The sequence below is a fragment of the Salmo salar genome, chromosome 10, assembly GCF_965601325.2.
Source record: "Salmo salar chromosome 10, fSalSal1, whole genome shotgun sequence".
In the NCBI taxonomy this organism is placed as follows: Eukaryota; Metazoa; Chordata; class Actinopteri; order Salmoniformes; family Salmonidae; genus Salmo; species Salmo salar.
Window position 1 is genome coordinate 42,934,485 of NC_138300.1, and position 19,588 is coordinate 42,954,072.

General features: G+C 45.5%; 2 protein-coding genes across 2 annotated transcripts in view; both read right to left on the minus strand.

Moving 5' to 3' along the window:
- Positions 1-744: 744 nt before the first annotated feature.
- On the minus strand, positions 745-5,280 carry LOC106560405 (transcription factor MafAa). The gene has a single exon (XM_014123292.3). The coding sequence runs from the start codon at positions 4,042-4,044 to the stop codon at positions 3,115-3,117; it is 930 nt and encodes a 309-aa protein (XP_013978767.1). The 5' UTR covers positions 4,045-5,280; the 3' UTR covers positions 745-3,114.
- A 7,921-nt stretch (positions 5,281-13,201) lies between these two features.
- LOC106560406 (uncharacterized) overlaps positions 13,202-19,588 on the minus strand; it is a 101,081-nt gene continuing 94,694 nt past the window's right edge. The window contains exons 10-12 of the mRNA XM_014123293.3: positions 16,364-16,533; positions 15,944-16,128; positions 13,202-13,530 (exon numbers count right to left, since the gene is read on the minus strand). Coding sequence (XP_013978768.2) covers positions 13,484-13,530; positions 15,944-16,128; positions 16,364-16,533 — 402 coding nt within the window. The 3' untranslated portion in view covers positions 13,202-13,483. The remainder of the gene's footprint in view (positions 13,531-15,943; positions 16,129-16,363; positions 16,534-19,588) is intronic.

Genomic DNA, 19,588 nt, shown 5'->3' on the forward strand with positions numbered 1-19,588 from the left:
TAGCCTAAAATACATCACAATGTAAACAAGAAAGTCAGGATAATGATGAAATTGTAATAATAATAATAATAATAATAATAATAATAAAAGCCTAATAATAATAATAATATTAATAATAATAAATAGCTAATACTTTACCATTTTAAATAAGACAAACGTGAGTATTGTTGTTTCGTTTCTGTATGCTATAGCTTACCTTTTGCAACAGATTGTTTCAATTTTTGTTGACGCTCAGTTGCCTTATTTCGGACAATCGTTGCAGAACCTCAAAAGTATAATCATCCACAAACATATCTAAAATATTTGCTTTTCGTTCATTTATTTTAGTCTGTGGACTATAGGCTAAGTAATTCAGTACGTTTTGCCTGATTCATTAATAGATTTGGTAATATTACGCGTATGGATGCTTCTTAAATTGCCCGTTTATTACAACATCCGCCTGCGTTTTACTGGATATTCTCAAATTATGAATAATATAATGAATACAATGAATAATATAATTGAACATGAGTTACTCGTTCTGTAAAGGCAATCCAGGTGTCCTTACTGTTGCAAACAGCGGAGAACTTCAAGCGAGAGGAGAATAATTCATAGGCTACGCCTATTTAAGAAACCCTGCTATTTATTTTGTTATTAGGCTACTGTAAATGTTTAGAGCCTTTGTTTGCAGGCCTACTGAATAAACATAATTTTTACGGCGTACATTATCAATGCTTGAAGGTACATTTAAACGAAAGACATGAACAGATTTTGGACATAACTTTTTATTAAACATTATGAAAGCAAGATTCTCAATAACATTCCATCTTGAAACATTTAATTGCCTTGAGTTATTGACACGTTCGGACATTTAAATGTTTCTCGAATAAATATATAGAAATCATATAGGCTATACAGGTAGGCTATACATTGACAGCACTGTGCAGAAGATACTTCGCCATGTTGCCGGGATGCGAGTGTTTACGTCACTTTGGAATTCTAAAAATTCTAACTAACTTCAAGACCATAAATACAGGTTCAATCTCGGTGGCCAACAACATAACTCTGCTCTATATTGACGGATTGTGTTATTAATGAATTGATTGAAAGAATTGATCAATATAGATTTGTTTTCACAAAAACATTACTAAATTTGTCAAACCGGAAAAAGCACCAAAATAAATTATTTCGTTGAATTGAAAGTTAAGACTAATTGATTTTGCATCACAAGGATAACTTTTTATCTGAACAGTATCTTGGGAGGTAGAAAACAACATCTCTCTCCCACTCCATTTTGATCCGATTTGCAAACACCTCTCATAATTCTCCTTGTCTTGTCAACCTAGCTGTATTCCTGCATATGTCGCCATCAGCCTTGCACTGGCATTGGCAAGGTGGTTCAGTACTTCTGCACAATATTGCACATCATATCTAGGCAGCAGGTAACACATGAACCAGGGATTTCTTGTTGACAGAATAATGATTTTGAGTTAATCATACCCTCAGAGAAAAAGATGATCATTGACAATCCAAGCATCCGCCAGGCATCTTTCTACAGATCAGATAAAACAGAATAGGCTATATTGAGCTATAAGACACCGGACTGCGGAATTATTAAATTATTATTCACAAGCCATTAGATCACCTTTATTGTTATTATACCTCAAATTGTACAGTTTTTTAAAAGTAGAAAATCCATTTATTAAGAGTTTAGTTGGGTTGGTGCATAGAGTTTTAGCAGCGAATGCAGTCCTTATATTTGTAGCTACATTAAGTAAATCACCTCATCGAATTTTTCTATTCACCTTATTATCATAACAGTAATATGCACAAAGGTCCTATCAATATAAAAAAAATCCCAAATGTTTCTCATCTTAGTACAGTTAGACTTCTTGTTTACATCATACATGTCTAGTAGAAGTAGGAAGTTATCGTAGACTATTTGCATGCTGTAAGATAGTCCTAAAACATTGCATTAAGACGTTCTGAATCATCATCAAGCAACAAAAGCTTTAAAAGGTAACACAATAACTGTTCTATACACATATACACGTGGGAATAAATAGTCTCAAATCTGGCTCAGTTAATCATCTCTTTTTGTTTTGTTTTTCTTTTCATTTAAAACAATAGAAAAATCGATTGAAAATAGCGGGTAAAACGCATCCATTTTGTAATAGCAGATTACTAGTTCTGGTCGCAGGTTATTCTGCATTCTTTATTACATCTCTCAGGGTTATAGGGGGATAAAGTTGTGTTTTTGCATACCCAGGCCTTGCTGTAGAGAGCGATGAGAGTGGAGTAGCAAGAGAAGAGGAAAGAACCATGGGCCATGCTTTCCATAACATATAGGGGTGAGATGATTGGAGGTTTGGGGTACCATACATGTCCTGCATGCAGGGTTGCTAAAAGGGATGGAAACTAGACTTGCAATATTCAAAAAGGTTGCCTTTTCCGTTAACGGGGAAGAAAGGCTATATCATGTGCCCCTCCATCATCACAGTCGGATCCGTCGACAGAGCCTGCAGGAGCGGCAATGGTGGAGGCTATTGCTTTTTCTGTGGTTCGCCCCCTTTCATTTCAATTCAGTCCCAATGATAAATACCGGGTTCTCTTCCTTGATTCCCCCCAGCTTTAAGACGCTGAAGTCTTTAAGACACCATATAAGGAATCAAAACAGTTTTCAATTTAGTTTTTCTGTCTGGTATACGTTGACAAGTTTGATTCATATTTTTCATTAAGACTTAATCAGGGTTTCTCTGAGATCTATTGCATCATAAAATAATAATCAGTCTATTGATTTGACAGAGTTTGTGATCCAATGTCCATATCAAGAGGTGTTGGTATATTGAAGTTAATCCAAAACAATCTTTAAGACTTCCAACAAGCCAACAATTATATCTGCGCACATAGATTACTTACTGTATGTGCCATCGACCTTGCTTATGTCTTTAAATAAATATAAAGCATTATGTTATGTTGTACATTTAAAATGTACACTGATAGCACCCCCCACCCCCCCACCAAGGAATAACTGTAAACAAAAAAATGTAAACTGAGAAAAATACAAATAATAGTCATTAAAAATATTTAAATAAGTTTGAAGGGGGCAAAAGTCTTATGCCATGATTCAGTCTCTTACATGAAGAATTCCGTGGAGGCCGGTTTCCCGTGGTTTCCGTTAGAGGGGTCTCTGTTATTGTTACTGGGCCCGCCACCGTTGTAGCTTCGGCTCGCGAGCTTCTCATACTTCTCCTTGTAGAGATCTCGCTCTTTGGCCAGGCGCACGACGTCCTGCTTCAGCTGTTCCACCTGGCTCAGGAGCGTGCACTTCTCGCTCTCTAGCATGTGCCTCTGCTGCACCCGCTTGTAGCGGCAGGACTGTGCGTAGCCCCGGTTCTTAAGCGTGCGCCTCTTCTGCTTCAGGCGGATCACCTCTTCTTTGCTGAACCCCCTTAGTTGCCGATTGAGCTCGCGCACCGTCATGCTGACCAGCTGGTCGTCCGAGAAGCGGTCCTCGAGGCGGTGTCCATGGTGGTGGTGGTGATGGTGGGTCTGGTGATGGTGGCCGGCCGAGGCCGTGGACAGGTCCTCCCCTACATACTGCTGGTTGCGGAAGCCCTCGTAGCCCTGGTGGTGGTGATGGTGGTGGTGGGCGTTGCCGATGAGTGCCTCCACGGCGTCCTCAGGGGTCAGATTGAGCGCTTCGGGGTTAATGTGGTGCTGGTAGTTGGGGATCCAGTACAGGTCCTCCAGGTGGGGCTTTCCGCCCGAGCTCTGGGGGTTGCTGCTTCCGCTGTTGTTGCTACTGTTGACACCGTTGGCCAGGTTTTGGCCCGACTGGCCGCCGGGGCTGGGGGCGCAGAAGCTGGGCGAGGAAGGCACGGAGGAGCAGGGCGTGCTGAGGGGGGTGGAGGAGAGGGATCCCGGGGGGAGGCGGTGGCAGTAACGGTCAGCCTCTGGAGGCTCCTTCTTTACTTCGAACTTCATAAGGTCGAAGTCGTTGACATACTCGATGGCCAGGGGGCTATTGGGCAACTCTGCGCTCATGGCGAGGTCGGTGGCCATGTCAGTCCATGCGACGACTCCCGCCCTCACAGCCAAACCGACACCGGGCAGAACAACGGGCAGCCCTCGCGGATGCAGATTGCTTATTCGAATCGAAGAGGTCTGTGTGGCGTATATATAGGCACGCGCACACGCCCGGTCCCTGTGCGTGGGGTTGTGAGATTGGATAGAAGAGGGGAGTAGACAACTTCGTATTAAGCTGCTAGTCCTTAAAACAACTGCTATTTATAGCGGCGCATATGTAAGCGTGTAAATGAACTTGTACACCTGCCAGTTCGCCGCTTCTCTTGTTGACAACTTATCCCAGGTCAAATGCACGCTTTAATACCACGGGCCAGGGCCGGTTGAAACTGGAGCCCCCGGTGAAATTTGTCGGCACAAACCTGTCTTGTCCTCGCTTCACCTCTGGACCTGCTCGCGCCCTCTGATTTAATGTCCTTGAGTGAGCAGATGATAAAGCAAGCAGCACAGGGGATGGACTGTATCTTCTCTACTGTTCTGGCTGCTCCTTTTCTGGTGTTATTGTGGTCAAGTATTTTACTGTATCCTTCTTCGCCTCCACTGGCGCGAGGAGAGTGTTTGCTACAGTCATAAGAGGGTGAGAAAGCAGCAGTCTCGCGGTTGAAGTTGCTGCAGCATGTGTTACACAGGACCAGAATAAAACTTTCCACACATGACACGGGCCCACGACAGCCCAGAACAAGAGACATGCACGTGTAAAAGATGCGTAAACATGTGCCAAAGTCACTTTCTGCATCTGCTGGAATCCACAATGGAATGGTTCAGAGAAAAATAAGTTCTCAGAGTTCTTACAATCAAAAAAATAGGTGTAGATATTAAAAGTAGATATTTCCTTAAGTGGTGTTAAGACACTGGAGAGTGGTCCAGTTTCTGAATGGTCAGTCCAGATTTAGCAGGTTGCGCTTTACTTACGAATGCGCCCGTCCCTACGGTACACGGTCCTTCCCTTCACTCTGGGAACCTTGCGCCCGTCCCTACGGTACACGGTCCTTCCCTTCACTCTGGGAGCCTTGCGTCGGTCGTCGCCGTCCTTCCCTTCACTCTGGGAGCCTTGTGTACTGTGTGTGAGAGAGAGATGAGTGTGTGTGGTGTGGTGTGTGTGTGTGTGTGTGTGTGTGCGTGAGGCGATAAATTCCTGTCACAGTTTGTTTTCAATACCGGGCAGATAGTCGTTACTTTGAGTTCTGCGGTGCAGCGCAAGCAAGCAGTTTCACTGAGACGCTGGGAAAGGCAATGTGCACTTTTAAAGACACCACGCGCCCGACCCGCCCACCTCGAGGTGTGACGGACCAATGGGAGAAGATGAAAGCAGAGAATTTGCATTTTCCTATAGCAACCTCTCGAGCTGACCAGCCCGCAGCTGAACTGACAACGCAGGCTTGCGGAACAGGTGCATCTCCCCCTCTAGTGACGGAGCTTGTGCTACTGCACAGAGAGGAGAGGCAGGCACAGGGAAGGTACGCGCAAGGCGCACTGGATGGAAAGGTGATAGCTGTGCTGCTTTCTCTGAGAAATACATGCTTACTTGGAACTGTGTGAACCCTTACTACATTAAATACCTATACATTATTATGAAATGTGCCTATGCACGACATGTCTCAGATGAATAGTGCCTAATAGCTGTTGTAGCTTGGATTGTAGGTGCAAAGTCTAATTTAAACACTCCTGGAGTGTAGGACTATATCTTAATGTGCCAGTCATCCAAGACATCTATTCTATTAAGTGCATGTACTATTCAATCAAAACTAAGTTAGGAAACATTTATCTCCATGTAAAACATGTTACTTTGTGACAAAACTCAGAATAATATAGTATCCGAGTAGGCTAATAAAAATCACTATTTACATACCAAACTAGACTAATACTTTCAGCAAGCAACGAAAAAAGAATAGAAACGAGTTGTGCTAATAGATCAACTCCAGTCTATAACTGAATGATCAAATATAGTGCACACTCTCACTCTCATAAAATAAAACAAAATAGTTCTCTCAGGTTTCACTTCAAAACTTAATGAAATACCAAATTCAAATCGAATAGAAAACAAGTATGCAAAAATACTGAGCTAAAGTGAGATGGTAAAAGTGGAAAGCTCTGATTATGCTCTTCTTATTTTATGTCAATTACGCAACATCATTATTCGGTTAAAACAAAAAACACTGACATCCTTTCTATGAAGTTGTGGTCTGAGGGGTAAGGAAGACCCTGACATCCCCAGGCCGGGCCCCCCAAATCACTAGCCTACCCTCCGCAATGGATTCAGTGCCACACGCTCCTATTCATAAAATCAAACCACATTTCCTTCGGGCGGAGGGGACCGCGAAAAGGGTGCGAGGGGGTTAATTATGATTAGGCTATTCCACGCTATGGCCCTCGCGCAGGGTTTTTATTCATAATTAACCACAAATTGCATCCCGACCCACCTCCGCAGATCAACAAATAATTAAGTATCGCGCAGTCTGCGCCCTCATCGTGGAGACATAGGCCTCTCTCTTCATCTGGTGAGGCACGCGGTTAAAGAAAATCAAAACGGAAGGTTGAGCAGAACGTCGATACCCGTGATGTGTCTTGACGGAGGGCAGGACTTTATACTGCATAAACACAGATTCTGCTCACTTGTCTTTTCTCTTGAGATTAGGTTAGGCTGTTAAGCGAGAGACAATGAATGCTATAATCATGGCAGTCTAGTTCATTGTCAATTTAAATCAGGGGTGAAACTTTCACTGGGGGCATGTCCACCCCCCAAATTCTGAAATTGCATTTTTGTCCACCAAGTTGTATCATTGGAATGTGATACAAAACCAGGCGAGGTGTGCTTTAGGACCATGCTGATGACTCTGAGCAGTCGGGTAGGCTGTTTGTAGTGTTAATCCAACTGGATAGATCGATATCTATATATATATCTATATATATATCTATGTCCACCCCACGTCTAAAACTAAAGTTGCGCCCCTGATTTAAATGAAAGGAAGATTTTTTTTGTAACTTTAAGACATAGGCCCCAAGGCCCTACATAGAGACTGGTGTGGTCTAGTGATGTTGAGATAAATAACAGGTGGTGGGCACTCAGTAAGTTATAATATAAGATGATAGGGCAGCAGAGTAGCCACCATGCAACCTGCACCTGATCCTGACAAGGTGCTGAGCTCAACTTCCTGTCCAACATTTCAGCCATGAAATACATACACTGTGTGCATCCCAAATTGCACCCTACTCCCTATGTAGTGCACTACTTTTGACCAGGGCCCATAGGGATATAGTTAAAAGTAGAGCACTAAATTGGGAATAAGATGCCATTTGGAACGCCACCTCTCTTCCTGGCTCAAATCTGCTGGCTAGGATGAAAATAAAAGTACCCTACTGTAAGATGAAGAGGGACAGAAATCATATCAAGGTATTTGAAGTTTAAGATGCGCTAAGTCATTATAAGGGGGGTTGGGCTTTTATCAAATAAGCAGGAGCTGGACCCCAAACGCCAAGCTAAGCAATCCACATTGAAATGCCACATTTAAGCAGATCTGCCGTGAGGTCCATTCATTGTGAGAGGGAAGAGGGCAGTGTGTGTGGCCGAGGGCTTGAGACAGACATTTAGAAGAAGTCAGGGGTTTCATTGTGCCTTTGCATATTGGGAGTTTGCTGCTGGTGCAGTTCTTAGCGATTTAAGCAAAACGGACATCAGCATGCGGGAGATCCACAGAGCGAGCGGGAGATCCTTTATTTGAGCCGGGTTGGCACAAGCACAAGCTTTGAGGCTAAGTTAACCCTCTCCAAGGTCTTCTCCTGGGCCTGTGGGGGTGCTTTAAGGTTATCAGAGACCCAGAGAGTTTTTGTGGTCCCCTAAAGTCTTAAATGCTGGTCTTAAGGAATCAGCTTCAGTTGTCAGGGAGACACGCAGGCACACGCACACACACTTTATGAAGTCAAGAGAACGTCAACAGAAAGAGGCAACATGTTAAAAAGCAGCTTTGACAGAAAGATCTACATACTTGCCTACTACTACTACTACTATGTTTGCCAAGTCAGTGAAAAAGCCAGAATGCTTCATCCAAAACACTCCCACCCTGAATCTATAAGACATGGAGAGAATTGAGGGAGAGCGGTAAAGACTGAAGAAAATTGTTGGATGAGTGAGGAGAGAGAGCCAATGAATCATTTCTCACTAAGGAACTGTGTTCTTTATTGTTGGACCAGCCACACTGCTTATAATCATTTTGTATTTTACTGCAATCAGCTGGGAAGAAGAAAAACAGTTCACCTTTCCTTTTTGTGCTCAGGGAGATTTCTGGAAAGATTATTTTTCTTCTATTTTCTCTCTCCACCTCTGGCGGTTAGAGCCTGGCGGTTAGAGCGTTGGGCCAGTAACCGAAAGGTTGCTGGATCGAATCCCCGAGCTGACAAGGTAAAAATCTGTCGTTCTGCCTGAGCAAGGCAGTTAACCCACTGTTCCCCGGGCGCCGAAGACGTGGATGTCGATTATGGCAGCCCCCCGCACCTCTCTGATTCAGAAGGGTTGGGTTAAATGCGGAAGACACATTTCAGTTGAATGCATTCAGTTGTACAACAGACTAGGTATCCCCCTTTCCCTCTCATCTTGTGCGCTTTTACAAAAACATTGAAATATTGATCTTAATTAGGCCTTGCCGAGCTCAGCAGCCAGCATTGAGGATTTGAGACAAACAGCAGCAGACATCCGTCTGAGGTACTTCCATCTTCAGCGTGAGAAAAAAAGAAGGGAGGATAGAAGAGTGATAGCTCCCCGTCTCCTACCTTTTCTGAGAATCATGTCCAGCTCTCATCCCTCACCCTACACTTTCAATAGATTACATAGATATTCAGGTGGATTAGACCCCCCAATGGGCACATTGATGGCTACAGTGGGAAGAACTGGTGTACACTTTCTGCATCTAGTTATATTGATTAAGAAAAAGATGGAGAAAGAGAGGGTAGTCTCCATTTCCTTTGATCATCCAATCATGTCATTATGCGTCTTGTAAGATACATAGTACATATTAACCCCCCCCCCCCCACAAGCCTGCCAGCGTGTTAATGAGATATGGACCCCCAACACGCTGACAGAGGGAGAGGATATACAGCAGTGTGTGTGTGGTCTGTGTGGTGTGTGTGTGTGTGTCTACACTGTGTGTGTGTGTGGTGTGTCTACTCTCTCTCTCTGTGTGTGTGTTGTGTCTACACTGTGTGTTTGAGCTCCTTAGCGTGTATTAATGCTCTGCATTGCTGTGGTGAGCTTCGCAGCGTGAACACGCTCCCCAGGGCGACACGACGGTAGTTTGTCACCGTCACAACGCCTCGGCTAAATAGCGTATTAATGGTCTAAATATCAGGAGCTGTACACACACACACACACACACACACACACACACACACACACACACACACACACACACACACACACACACACACAGAGCGTATTAATAGTTGTATTATCAGGGGTCTGCTCTGGGCTCGACAGCCAGGTAATGGATGGATTACACATCCCAACATCCTCTCTGTGCTACTCTTCATCTCCCTACACACTAATTATATTACACAGAGAGATAAAGAGAGAGGGAGGGAGGATGACAGAGCGGGATCTTGGAGAACAGAGATCTTAGGGAAGGATGGAAGAAGAGTGGATGTATGAAGGAGAGGGATGTGGATATTAGCTCTTATCAAAAGGCTGCCCTTTTCTCAATACATATGGAACGCCGTTTGGGTCTTTGCATGTCAAAAAAGATACACATCAAATAACACTATTTTATGGTAAAATAAGCTTTTAATTTGACACGTCAAATAACACAATTCTATTATAGAATATTGTGTGTGCTGAATTTGCACGTGCAAGCCAAGCGCCACCATTACTGTCAAAGCTGTACAATACCACATTGGTAATAAGGCATTATTTGTTCAACCGAATGGGAAAACGTCTGTGTTAGATTAGAACAGGTGTGTTAAATTAGAACAGGATCAAACGAGCAGGATTAGAAATGTTTGCGAATATCTTTGATACAGATGTTATTAGCAACTTCTGGGGTAGTTAGCTAGCACCAATGCAACCAGCCTGAAAACAATAACCAGTAGAAACTGCCGTCATTTTCAATATTCTTAGCAATGATTTAGGAATCCATGTGAGTAAGTATTAGCTAGGTAGCCACTTGTTGTTCTCCTATTGAAATCACTAGCTAGCCAGCTACTTAACCCTGTTGCCCAAAACTAACATTATAAGCAGCCAGCTAGCTTCATCTGACTACTTTTCTATGGCTTGACCGGACCAGGTTATGTGTTGTGAAGCTAGCCACAATAAGGATTAGCCACAATAGTGGAATTTGCAGTTCGCCTTTAAAATAAAAGTCCCTCTTTGAAAGTCATGCCATATTTAGACTTGATAATGTTAAACATGGTTGGAGTGTTGGAATGTGGAGCAATGAAATGGGCTATCAGTCTACTCGGTGACACCCGGAGAACACAACTGTGAAGCGTTTATGGAAATAAGAGCGTCGTAGCTCTTATTGCAGGACTTTGACTGTGGGAAATCAACTCCCCAGTCAGCCTATTTTTATTTTTTACCTTTATTTAACCTGTTTGGGATAGGGGGCAGTATTTTCATGGCCGGATAAAAAACGTACCCGATTTAATCTGGTTACTACTCCTGCCCAGAAACTAGAATATGCATATAATTATTGGCTTTGGATAGAAAACACCCTAAAGTTTCTAAAACTGTTTGAATGGTGTCTGTGAGTATAACCGAACTCATATGGCAGGCCAAAACCTGAGAAGATTCTATACAGGAAGTGCCCTGTCTGACAATTTGTTCTCCTTCTAGGGCATCTCTATCAAAAATACAGCATCTCTGCTGTAACGTGACATTTTCTAAGGCTTTCATTGGCTCTAGGAAGGCGCCAGAAAGTGGAATGAGAGCTCTCCAGTCTCTGGGCGAAAAACAGCAGGGGTTTTTGTGAGTGGTTCTTCTGGGAACAATGACACTGAGGCGCGCGTGCACGAGAGGACTCCATTTTTTTTCTTTCAGCCTTTGAACGAATACATCGTCGCCCGGTTGGAATATTACCGCTATTTTACGAGAAAAATATAAACATTTATTTGAAACAGCGTTTGACATGCTTCGAAGTACGGTAATGGAATATTTTGACATTTTTTGTCACGAAATGCGCCGGCGCGTCACCCTTCGGATAGTGACTTGAACGCACGAACAAAACGGAGCTATTTGGATATAACTATGGATTATTTCGAACCAAAACAACATGTTGTTGTTGAAGTAGAAGTCCTGGGAGTGCATTCTGACGAAGAAAAGCAAAGGTAATCCAATTTTTCTTATAGTAAATCTGAGTTTGGTGAGGGCCAAACTTGGTGGGTGTCAAATTAGCTAGCCGTGATGGCCGGGCTATATACTCAGAATTTTGCAAAATGTGCTTTCACCGAAAAGCTATTTTAAAATCTGACACCGCGATTGCATAAAGGAGTTCTGCATCTATAATTCTTAAAATAATTGTTATGTATTTTGTGAACGTTAATCGTGAGTAATTTAGTAAATTCACCGGAAGTTTTCGGTGGGTATGCTAGTTCTGAACAAAACATGCTAATGTTAAAAGCTGGTTTTTGATATAAATATGAACTTGATTGAACAAAACATGCGTGTATTCTATAACATAATGTCCTAGGAGTGTCATCTGATGAAGATCATCAAAGGTTAGTGCTGCATTTAGCTGTGGTTTTGGTTTTTGTGACATATATGCTAGCTTGAAAAATGGCTGTGTGATTATTTCTGGCTGGGTACTCTCCTGACATAATCTAATGTTTTGCTTTCGCTGTAAAGCCTTTTTGAAATTGGACAATGTGGTTGGATTAACGAGAGTCTTATCTTTCAAATGGTGTAAAATAGTCATATGTTTGAGAAATTGAAATTATAGCATTTTTAAGGTTTTTCGTATTTCGCGCCAGGCGCTACCATTGGATATTGTTGAGGCATTCCGCTAGCGGAACGTCTGTCCATAAGAGGTTTTAACTAGGCAAGTCAGTTAAGAACAAATTCTTATTTTCAATGATGGCCTAGGAACAATGGGTTAACTGCCTTGTTCAGGGGCAGAATGACAGCTTTTTACCTTGTCAGCTCGGGGATTCGATCGTGCAATCTTTCAGTTACTAGTCCAACGCTCTAACCACTAGGCTACCTGCCGCCACAACTGTGCGTATTGTCATTCATATTGCACTGTACAGCCTTACCTAATGACTGGGGATCAATGAAATGGGATATCAGTCTACTCAGTACCCAAGTGCCTTTTCCCCAACGTCCTTCTCAGAGTTATCAGGCTCCAAAACATCATGTTCAATACAACATAGTAGGTCGACTGGTACAATACATGTGGCTCAATTCACAGCTGTTTCAGAGTCCCGCAATAAGAGCTACGATGCTAATGTTCTCTGGGTGTCACTGAGTAGACTGATACCCCATGTCATTGATCCACAATCCATAGGTAAGGCTGTACAGTGAAATAAGTATACCCCCAATGCAATTCTAAAGTATAATACATCCAGTGTGATTTCAACAGATTTTTGTTGAATTTATATAAGAACATTCCAACCTCGTTTAGCATGATCTATTCCATTATGGCATGATTCCACTATTTGTATTATTTGCAGGACTTTCAATTAGATACCTTTATTTTGAAGGCAACCCGCAAATTCCACTATTGTAGCTAATCCTTATTGTGGCTAGGTCAAAAATTTGTGAACGTCTTAAATGATTATGTGACGTACAGTCATATTCAGGTCCTGATTGGTCAACAAGCTTATTTGACACGTCAAATAGTGTTATTTGACAGTGTCTTTTTTGACACGCAAAGAACCAAACAGCGTTCCATAAATACACAGATAGTCACGGCAATGTCACTGTACTCATGAGTCTCTTCTCCATGACCTGGTCTCAGGGCACTGCTGCTCCTGTCATCACCTCGCGTGCAAGCACACACACACACACACACACACACACACACACACACACACACACACACACACACACACACACACACACACACACACACACACACACACACACACACACACACACACACACACACACACACACACACACACACACACACACACCTAAGAGCACAACAAAGGCATGTAGAGTAATAACATTCATTTTATTCAAAATTATTCAATCTCCAATTTACAAAGAACCAAAACATGTTCACATATCAATAAAATCTGTATTAAAAACATGATTGCTATATGAAATGTATGAGTCCACAGAACAAACTTTAACAAGAGCACTATATTATAGACCCTGAGTATGGTAGAGGTGATATATATGAGTCAGAAACGTCAGCACTGCCATTAGCATTCAATACATACGTCTCTGTAGTATTTTCAAAGTTAATTTGTTGATGTTCAGGCAGTATCCATTCTAGCTCCTGTAGTTCTGGAGTCGAGGCATGAGCTGCAGTGTTCTCTCTGTGGAGGACGACAGGCAAACAGACAGACAGAGACAGACAGACAGACAGACAGACAGACAGACAGACAGACAGGCAAACAGACAGACAGGCAGACAGACAGACAGACAGGCAGACAGACAGGCAGACAGACAGGCAGACAGACAGGCAGACAGACAGGCAGACAGACAGGCAGACAGGCAAACAGACAACAGAAAGAAAACAGAACAGATTGAGATTAAAGACACCAACAAAACATGTCAGACAGTAGAGAGATAATTCTACAACCACCATGGGTGTGCGAAATGACAGGCTGTGTGTGTGTGTGTGTGTGTGTGTGTGTGTGTGTGTGTGTGTGTGTGAGAGAGAGAGAGACTGATGGTGTGTCTGAGGATGTGAATGGGTGAAAAACGTAGGGCTCTCTGTCCTACTGAAAGGCTGAGTGATGGCATCGCCGCTGATGAGCAAACTGGGAACTGAATGAATGAGAGAACAGTGATGTGTGTGTGTGTGCGCCCTGGAAGTGATGCATAGCGTCTGGGCAAATTTATGTAAAGTGGAGAGGAGCTCATTTGGCTGCTCTCCACCCTTAACGAGCCACAGGGGTGTGAGTGTCTGAGTGAGGAGTGAGTGTGTATTGGGGGGTAAACCAGCGGTCATTAGTAACACTTACCTGCACTGGACACAGAGAAAGGGTGGTGGAGGTGTGTGTGTAAGGACAGACCCCTTGCTGTGGCTCAGGAGGGTTGTGTGTATAGTGTGTATATAGTGTGTGCGTGTATAGTATATATATATATATATATATATATAAATAAAATGTATGTGTGTGTGTGTATATAGTGTGTATATGGTGTGTATCCACCCCTAGTGTCCACCCCAGTCAGCATGTACTACGGCCAACCCAGCCAGCATGTACTACGGCCAACCCAGCCAGCATGTACTACGGCCACCCCAGTCAGCATGTACTACGGCCAACCCAGCCAGCATGTACTACGGCCAACCCAGCCAGCATGTACTACGGCCACCCCAGTCAGCATGTACTACGGCCAACCCAGCCAGCATGTACTACGGCCACCCCAGTCAGCATGTACTACGGCCAACCCAGCCAGCATGTACTACGGCCACCCCAGTCAGCATGTACTACGGCCAACCCAGCCAGCATGTACTACGGCCAACCCAGCCAGCATGTACTACGGCCAACCCAGCCAGGAATAACCAATGACGCAGGCAAGGCCCCAAAGACCTACTAGAGACTAGAGCTGGGATGAAGGGAGGGTTGAGGGAGAGAAAAGAAAGAGAGAAGAGGAGAATGAGAGAGGGGACAGAGGGGGGGGGGGGTGAAAGTGAGAGCTCCAGAGTCCATGTAGGGAGAAAGATACTTTCTTTCCATCCATCTCAGTGTAAGTCCATGTGTGTGGCGTGATAGCTAGCGTTAAGGGAGCGCCAGGCAGGCTGTCTAGATGACACAGCATCAGGTCAAAGGTCATAGTTATTTCCTGGAGAAGAGCAACTTAATATGAACCAAGACAGACATCGAGAGAGGGATGGCAGACGAAGAGAAAGTGAGGTTCTGGTGTATTTTACAGTTGTTATTTTCCTGCTATTTATTCAGAAATGTCATGGTACTATGTAATAATGATGTAATAACCATCTATTTGGCATTAGGAAGATAGTTGTGTTGACATTGTTAAAATAAACCCTTACTGAAAGACAATATGGAGGAGGGAAAAAGGGAATTGAAGTGGTAAATTAGTTTGTGGTGTCTGTTCACGGATTCATTGTTGGGCTTCATAACTGGACAGTGAGAGTAAACGTGTGTGTGTGTGTGAAATCGGGGGATCCTCTCTGTCAGGGAGGGGCAGGTGGACAGAGATAGAGAGGGCGACAGGGAGAATGAGGGAGGCCCTTGCCTAATCCTGTATCTATCAGTCTGTCAACGGATAGTTCAGCTGTGCCTCCCTCTCGCCCCAAACCAAAATATTATTACCCCTCTCCCACTACACATTATTACCCTCCCAGTTAAGTATTATCATACCTCGTATTATCAAATCTTATATTCTACTGCAGCCAGTACCACCCTCCTAAAACATTAACAAGTACACCAATATCAAGGGGTTCCCCATCACTAATATTTACCTCATGGCAATTTGTGTTTGTTTATTCTCTTTTTTTGTGTAATTCATTAAACATCATTCCTGGATTAGCGGTGGGCTATATCTGAGCTATGTCTTAAACACATGGGCCAGCTGGATGAATTCATGTGCTTACAATGATCACCACAATGTTCCAACATTCTGTTTGATGAACCCACCCCTCCAGGTCAGGTTGTGTTCCATCGGAGCCAACATGGAATCCACAGAGACAGTTTCCTGACCTCTGTAGGACACGACCCTGAACTGGACCATAACCTTCCTGGTCACTGTATGCCCTCTCACCTGTGACCTCTGACCTGTCGGCGGGGGGCGTGTCCGGAGCGTCTGCATCCTCTGGGGAGCTGGAAAGGGAGATGAAGGATGGCAGCTTGGTGTTGTGACGACCCGAGGACGAGGGTGTCGATGGATCTGCCTGAGCAGAACCCTCTGCTGCTTGGGCCTGAGGGAGAACCACTGACAGGCTGGTCCTGGAGGGAGGAGAAAACATCCACTGTGATTCATTCAATCTGTACATATCTGAACAAAACAGCTTTTGTATATTGTATTACTTTTGTCTATTAACTTATTGTTACATTTCAAATGTTCATTACATTTATTCCATTCCACTTTCTAATGGGTAAAACTGGTTGAAATGACATTGAAACCACTTTTGCACATTGGGTTTATTGCTTGATTATCTTGACCGAGAGCCTGTGTCCTGACCTCTTGGTACGGGCCTTCTTGGCCGGGGTGGCGGAGGGGCCTGTAGTTGCCCTGGCGTTAGGAGTGGTGCGTTTGGCCCTCTGACGGTGCTGGAGCTTACAATGGGCCCCTTGGGGACAGGAACCAGTACTGGAGAAGTCTGAACACACCAGGGTGTGCTTCTTCTTACACTGAGGAGGACAGAGGAGAGGACAGAGGAGAGGTCTAACAGATCACGGGAAGCGGACATGGAATGTGTGTGGTGAGTTACTCTGTGTTTCAGGTGTGTGTGTGGCGGTCAGAGTGTGTGTGTGTGTGTGTGTGAGAGAGAGACAGTCAGAGTGTGTGTGTGTGACGGTCAGCGTGTGCAGGGCTGACACAATTACCATATAACCATTAAACCAACGGTAATAAATAATGAAAATAAAATATATAAAAAAAAAGGTGCAGAGCGACCAGCTGACTGAAGACGGGACGGCCAGGCATTTGTGCGGTTGGCAATGTAACTGGTAAACTCATGGGTACACTCGCAATGGCTGCCTGCCATAAATAGAGCGAGGGGTGGAGGGGTCTGCAGATCGAGTTTCCTGGAACACTATGGACTCCAGGTCACCCCATGATCCCTGCAGCCCTGGCACCCCTCTCCTCTCCCTGATGAGGCACCTTAACTTCTGCTACCCTCACCGCCCATACCCCCTGTACCCCTAAGTCCCAAACCCCCATCACATCCATGTCCTGCACCCCAGGGACCAGACCAGGTTAGATCTTACACTCAGCTCACTTTCAGCTTTTAGGAAGAGGCAAACCAAAACACTCACAAACGCATGGGAAGTCTTGATTTTGACAAATTCTATATGTTTTTATGCCCTAATGTAAACATTGGCGCCATTTGGAAAATGTAGCAAGGCCTGTCTGTCTCTATTACAGTATCGGTCTGTTCCAATTCAACAGTCTGAGTGGAGGGGCAGATTTTCAACCCTTTACATTCTAACTGATATACACCCAGGGGCTATAGTGCTGGTCTATAGACCAGGGAATGGGACCATACAAAGACTTAGAACAGTTTAGAGCCTTTCTCCAGTATAAGGAGATCAGGGGGAGGGGGGAATTGAGCTAAAAGCCAAGTCCACTAAGACTCACAGCTGTCTCATACATTGTCATTTTCATAAAACACACTGAAGAGTGAGAGAGCGAGAGAGCTGAGAAATTGAAGATTTAAAAAAAAAGTGAAAGTGGACAGAACATCTTTATTCCACACCAAGTTAACAATTTTCCACTTGATTTAAGGAATGCTGGGATGTCTCAGGGCCCTATTAGAAGAGCTCTCTCCACTGGGCCCCAAACCAGGACGAGTCAGCACATTTACCATTATAGAGAGAGAAGGGGGAAAGAGGGAGGGGAAAAGGAGGAGAGGCTGAGAGGAAAGAGACACACGGACGAGGGTGGAGAGACACACGGACGAGGGTGGAGAGACACACGGACGAGGGTGGAGAGACACACGGACGAGGGTGGAGAGACACACCGACGAGGGTGGAGAGACACACCGACGAGGGTGGAGAGACACACCGACGAGGGTGGAGAGACACACCGAGGAGGGTGGAGAGACACACCGAGGAGGGTGGAGAGACACACCGACGAGGGTGGAGAGACACACCGAGGAGGGTGGAGAGACACACCGAGGAGGGTGGAGAGACACACCGAGGAGGGTGGAGAGACACACCGAGGAGGGTGGAGAGACACACCGAGGAGGGTGGAGAGACACACCGAGGAGGGTGGAGAGACACACCGAGGAGGGTGGAGAGACACACCGAGGAGGGTGGAGAGACACACCGAGGAGGGTGGAGAGACACACCGAGGAGGGTGGAGACACACGGGGGGGGGGGGGGCGGTGGCGAGACACACGGGGGGGGGGGGCGGTGGCGAGACACACGGGGGGGGGGGCGGTGGCGAGACACACGGGGGGGGGGCGGTGGCGAGACACACGGGGGGGGGGGGGCGGTGGCGAGACACACGGGGGGGGCAGAGAGACACACGGAGGAGGGCGGAGAGACACAGAGGAGGGCGGAGAGACACAGAGGGGTGTTGGAGAGGCAACGGAGAGACACACCGAGGGAGTGGTGGAGAAACACACCGAGGGGGGGCTGGAGAAACACACCGAGGGGAGAGATACGGAGGAGGGTGGCGAGACACTGCGGGGTCTCGGAGAGAGACACACCGAGGAGGTGTTTGAGAGAGATGGAGGAGGGTGGAGAGAGACACACCGAGGGGACCGTGTAAAGACACACCGAGGGGGCGGCGGCGAGACACGGAGGGCGGCGGCGAGACGAGAGACACACCGAGGGGGTGTTGGAGAGGCACACCGAGGGGGTGTTGGAGAGGCACACCGAGGGGGTGTTGGAGAGGCACACCGAGGGGGTGTTGGAGAGGCACACCGAGGGGGTGTTGGAGAGGCACACCAAGGAGGCACACCGAGGGGGTGTTGAAGAGGCACACCGAGGGGGTGTTGAAGAGGCAACGGAGAGACACACACCGAGGGGGGGACTGGAGAAACACACCGGGGGGGGGGGGGGGGTACGGGGGCTGGAGGGACACGGGGGGGCTGGAGGGACACGGGGGGGCTGGAGAGACATGGCAGAGGGTGGAGAGACCCACCGAGGGGGTGGTGGAGAGACACGGGGGGGTGGATTGGGGTTGAAAAGAGAGGAAGGGAAGTTGAAAGAGTTGTGGAGATGGAGAAAGGTGGGAGATCAGGGGGATGAGAGAAGGAGAGAGACCGAATTGGAGGAAATGAGAAAGAGAGGAGCAAAATAACAAAAAAGTGAGAGACAAGAAAAAGGGGAGAAGAGGAATAAGGATGGAGAATGAAAGTGAAGGTGGTACTGGTGGGGGGTAGGTAGAGAAGAGAGGGAAAGAGCGAGGGACGGATAAGGGAACGGGAGACAAAGTGAGAGATGGAACGAGGGAAGAAGATGGAGATCGAGAGAGAGAGAGAGAGAGAGAGAGAGAGAAGCAGGGTTAACCCCTGAACTGCTGGAGTGTCTGCCTGCCCCATACAGCCATCATCAGCACTTTCTCCATCTATAATTACTGCCTGCTATCCATCACACAGCCGCCAGCTAGCACGCTGCGCTACACACACACACACACACACACACACACACACACACACACACACAGGGAAAATCACAGACCTAAGCACTTCAGCTAATAGAATAAATATTAATATCCCTTTTGTTTTATATACTC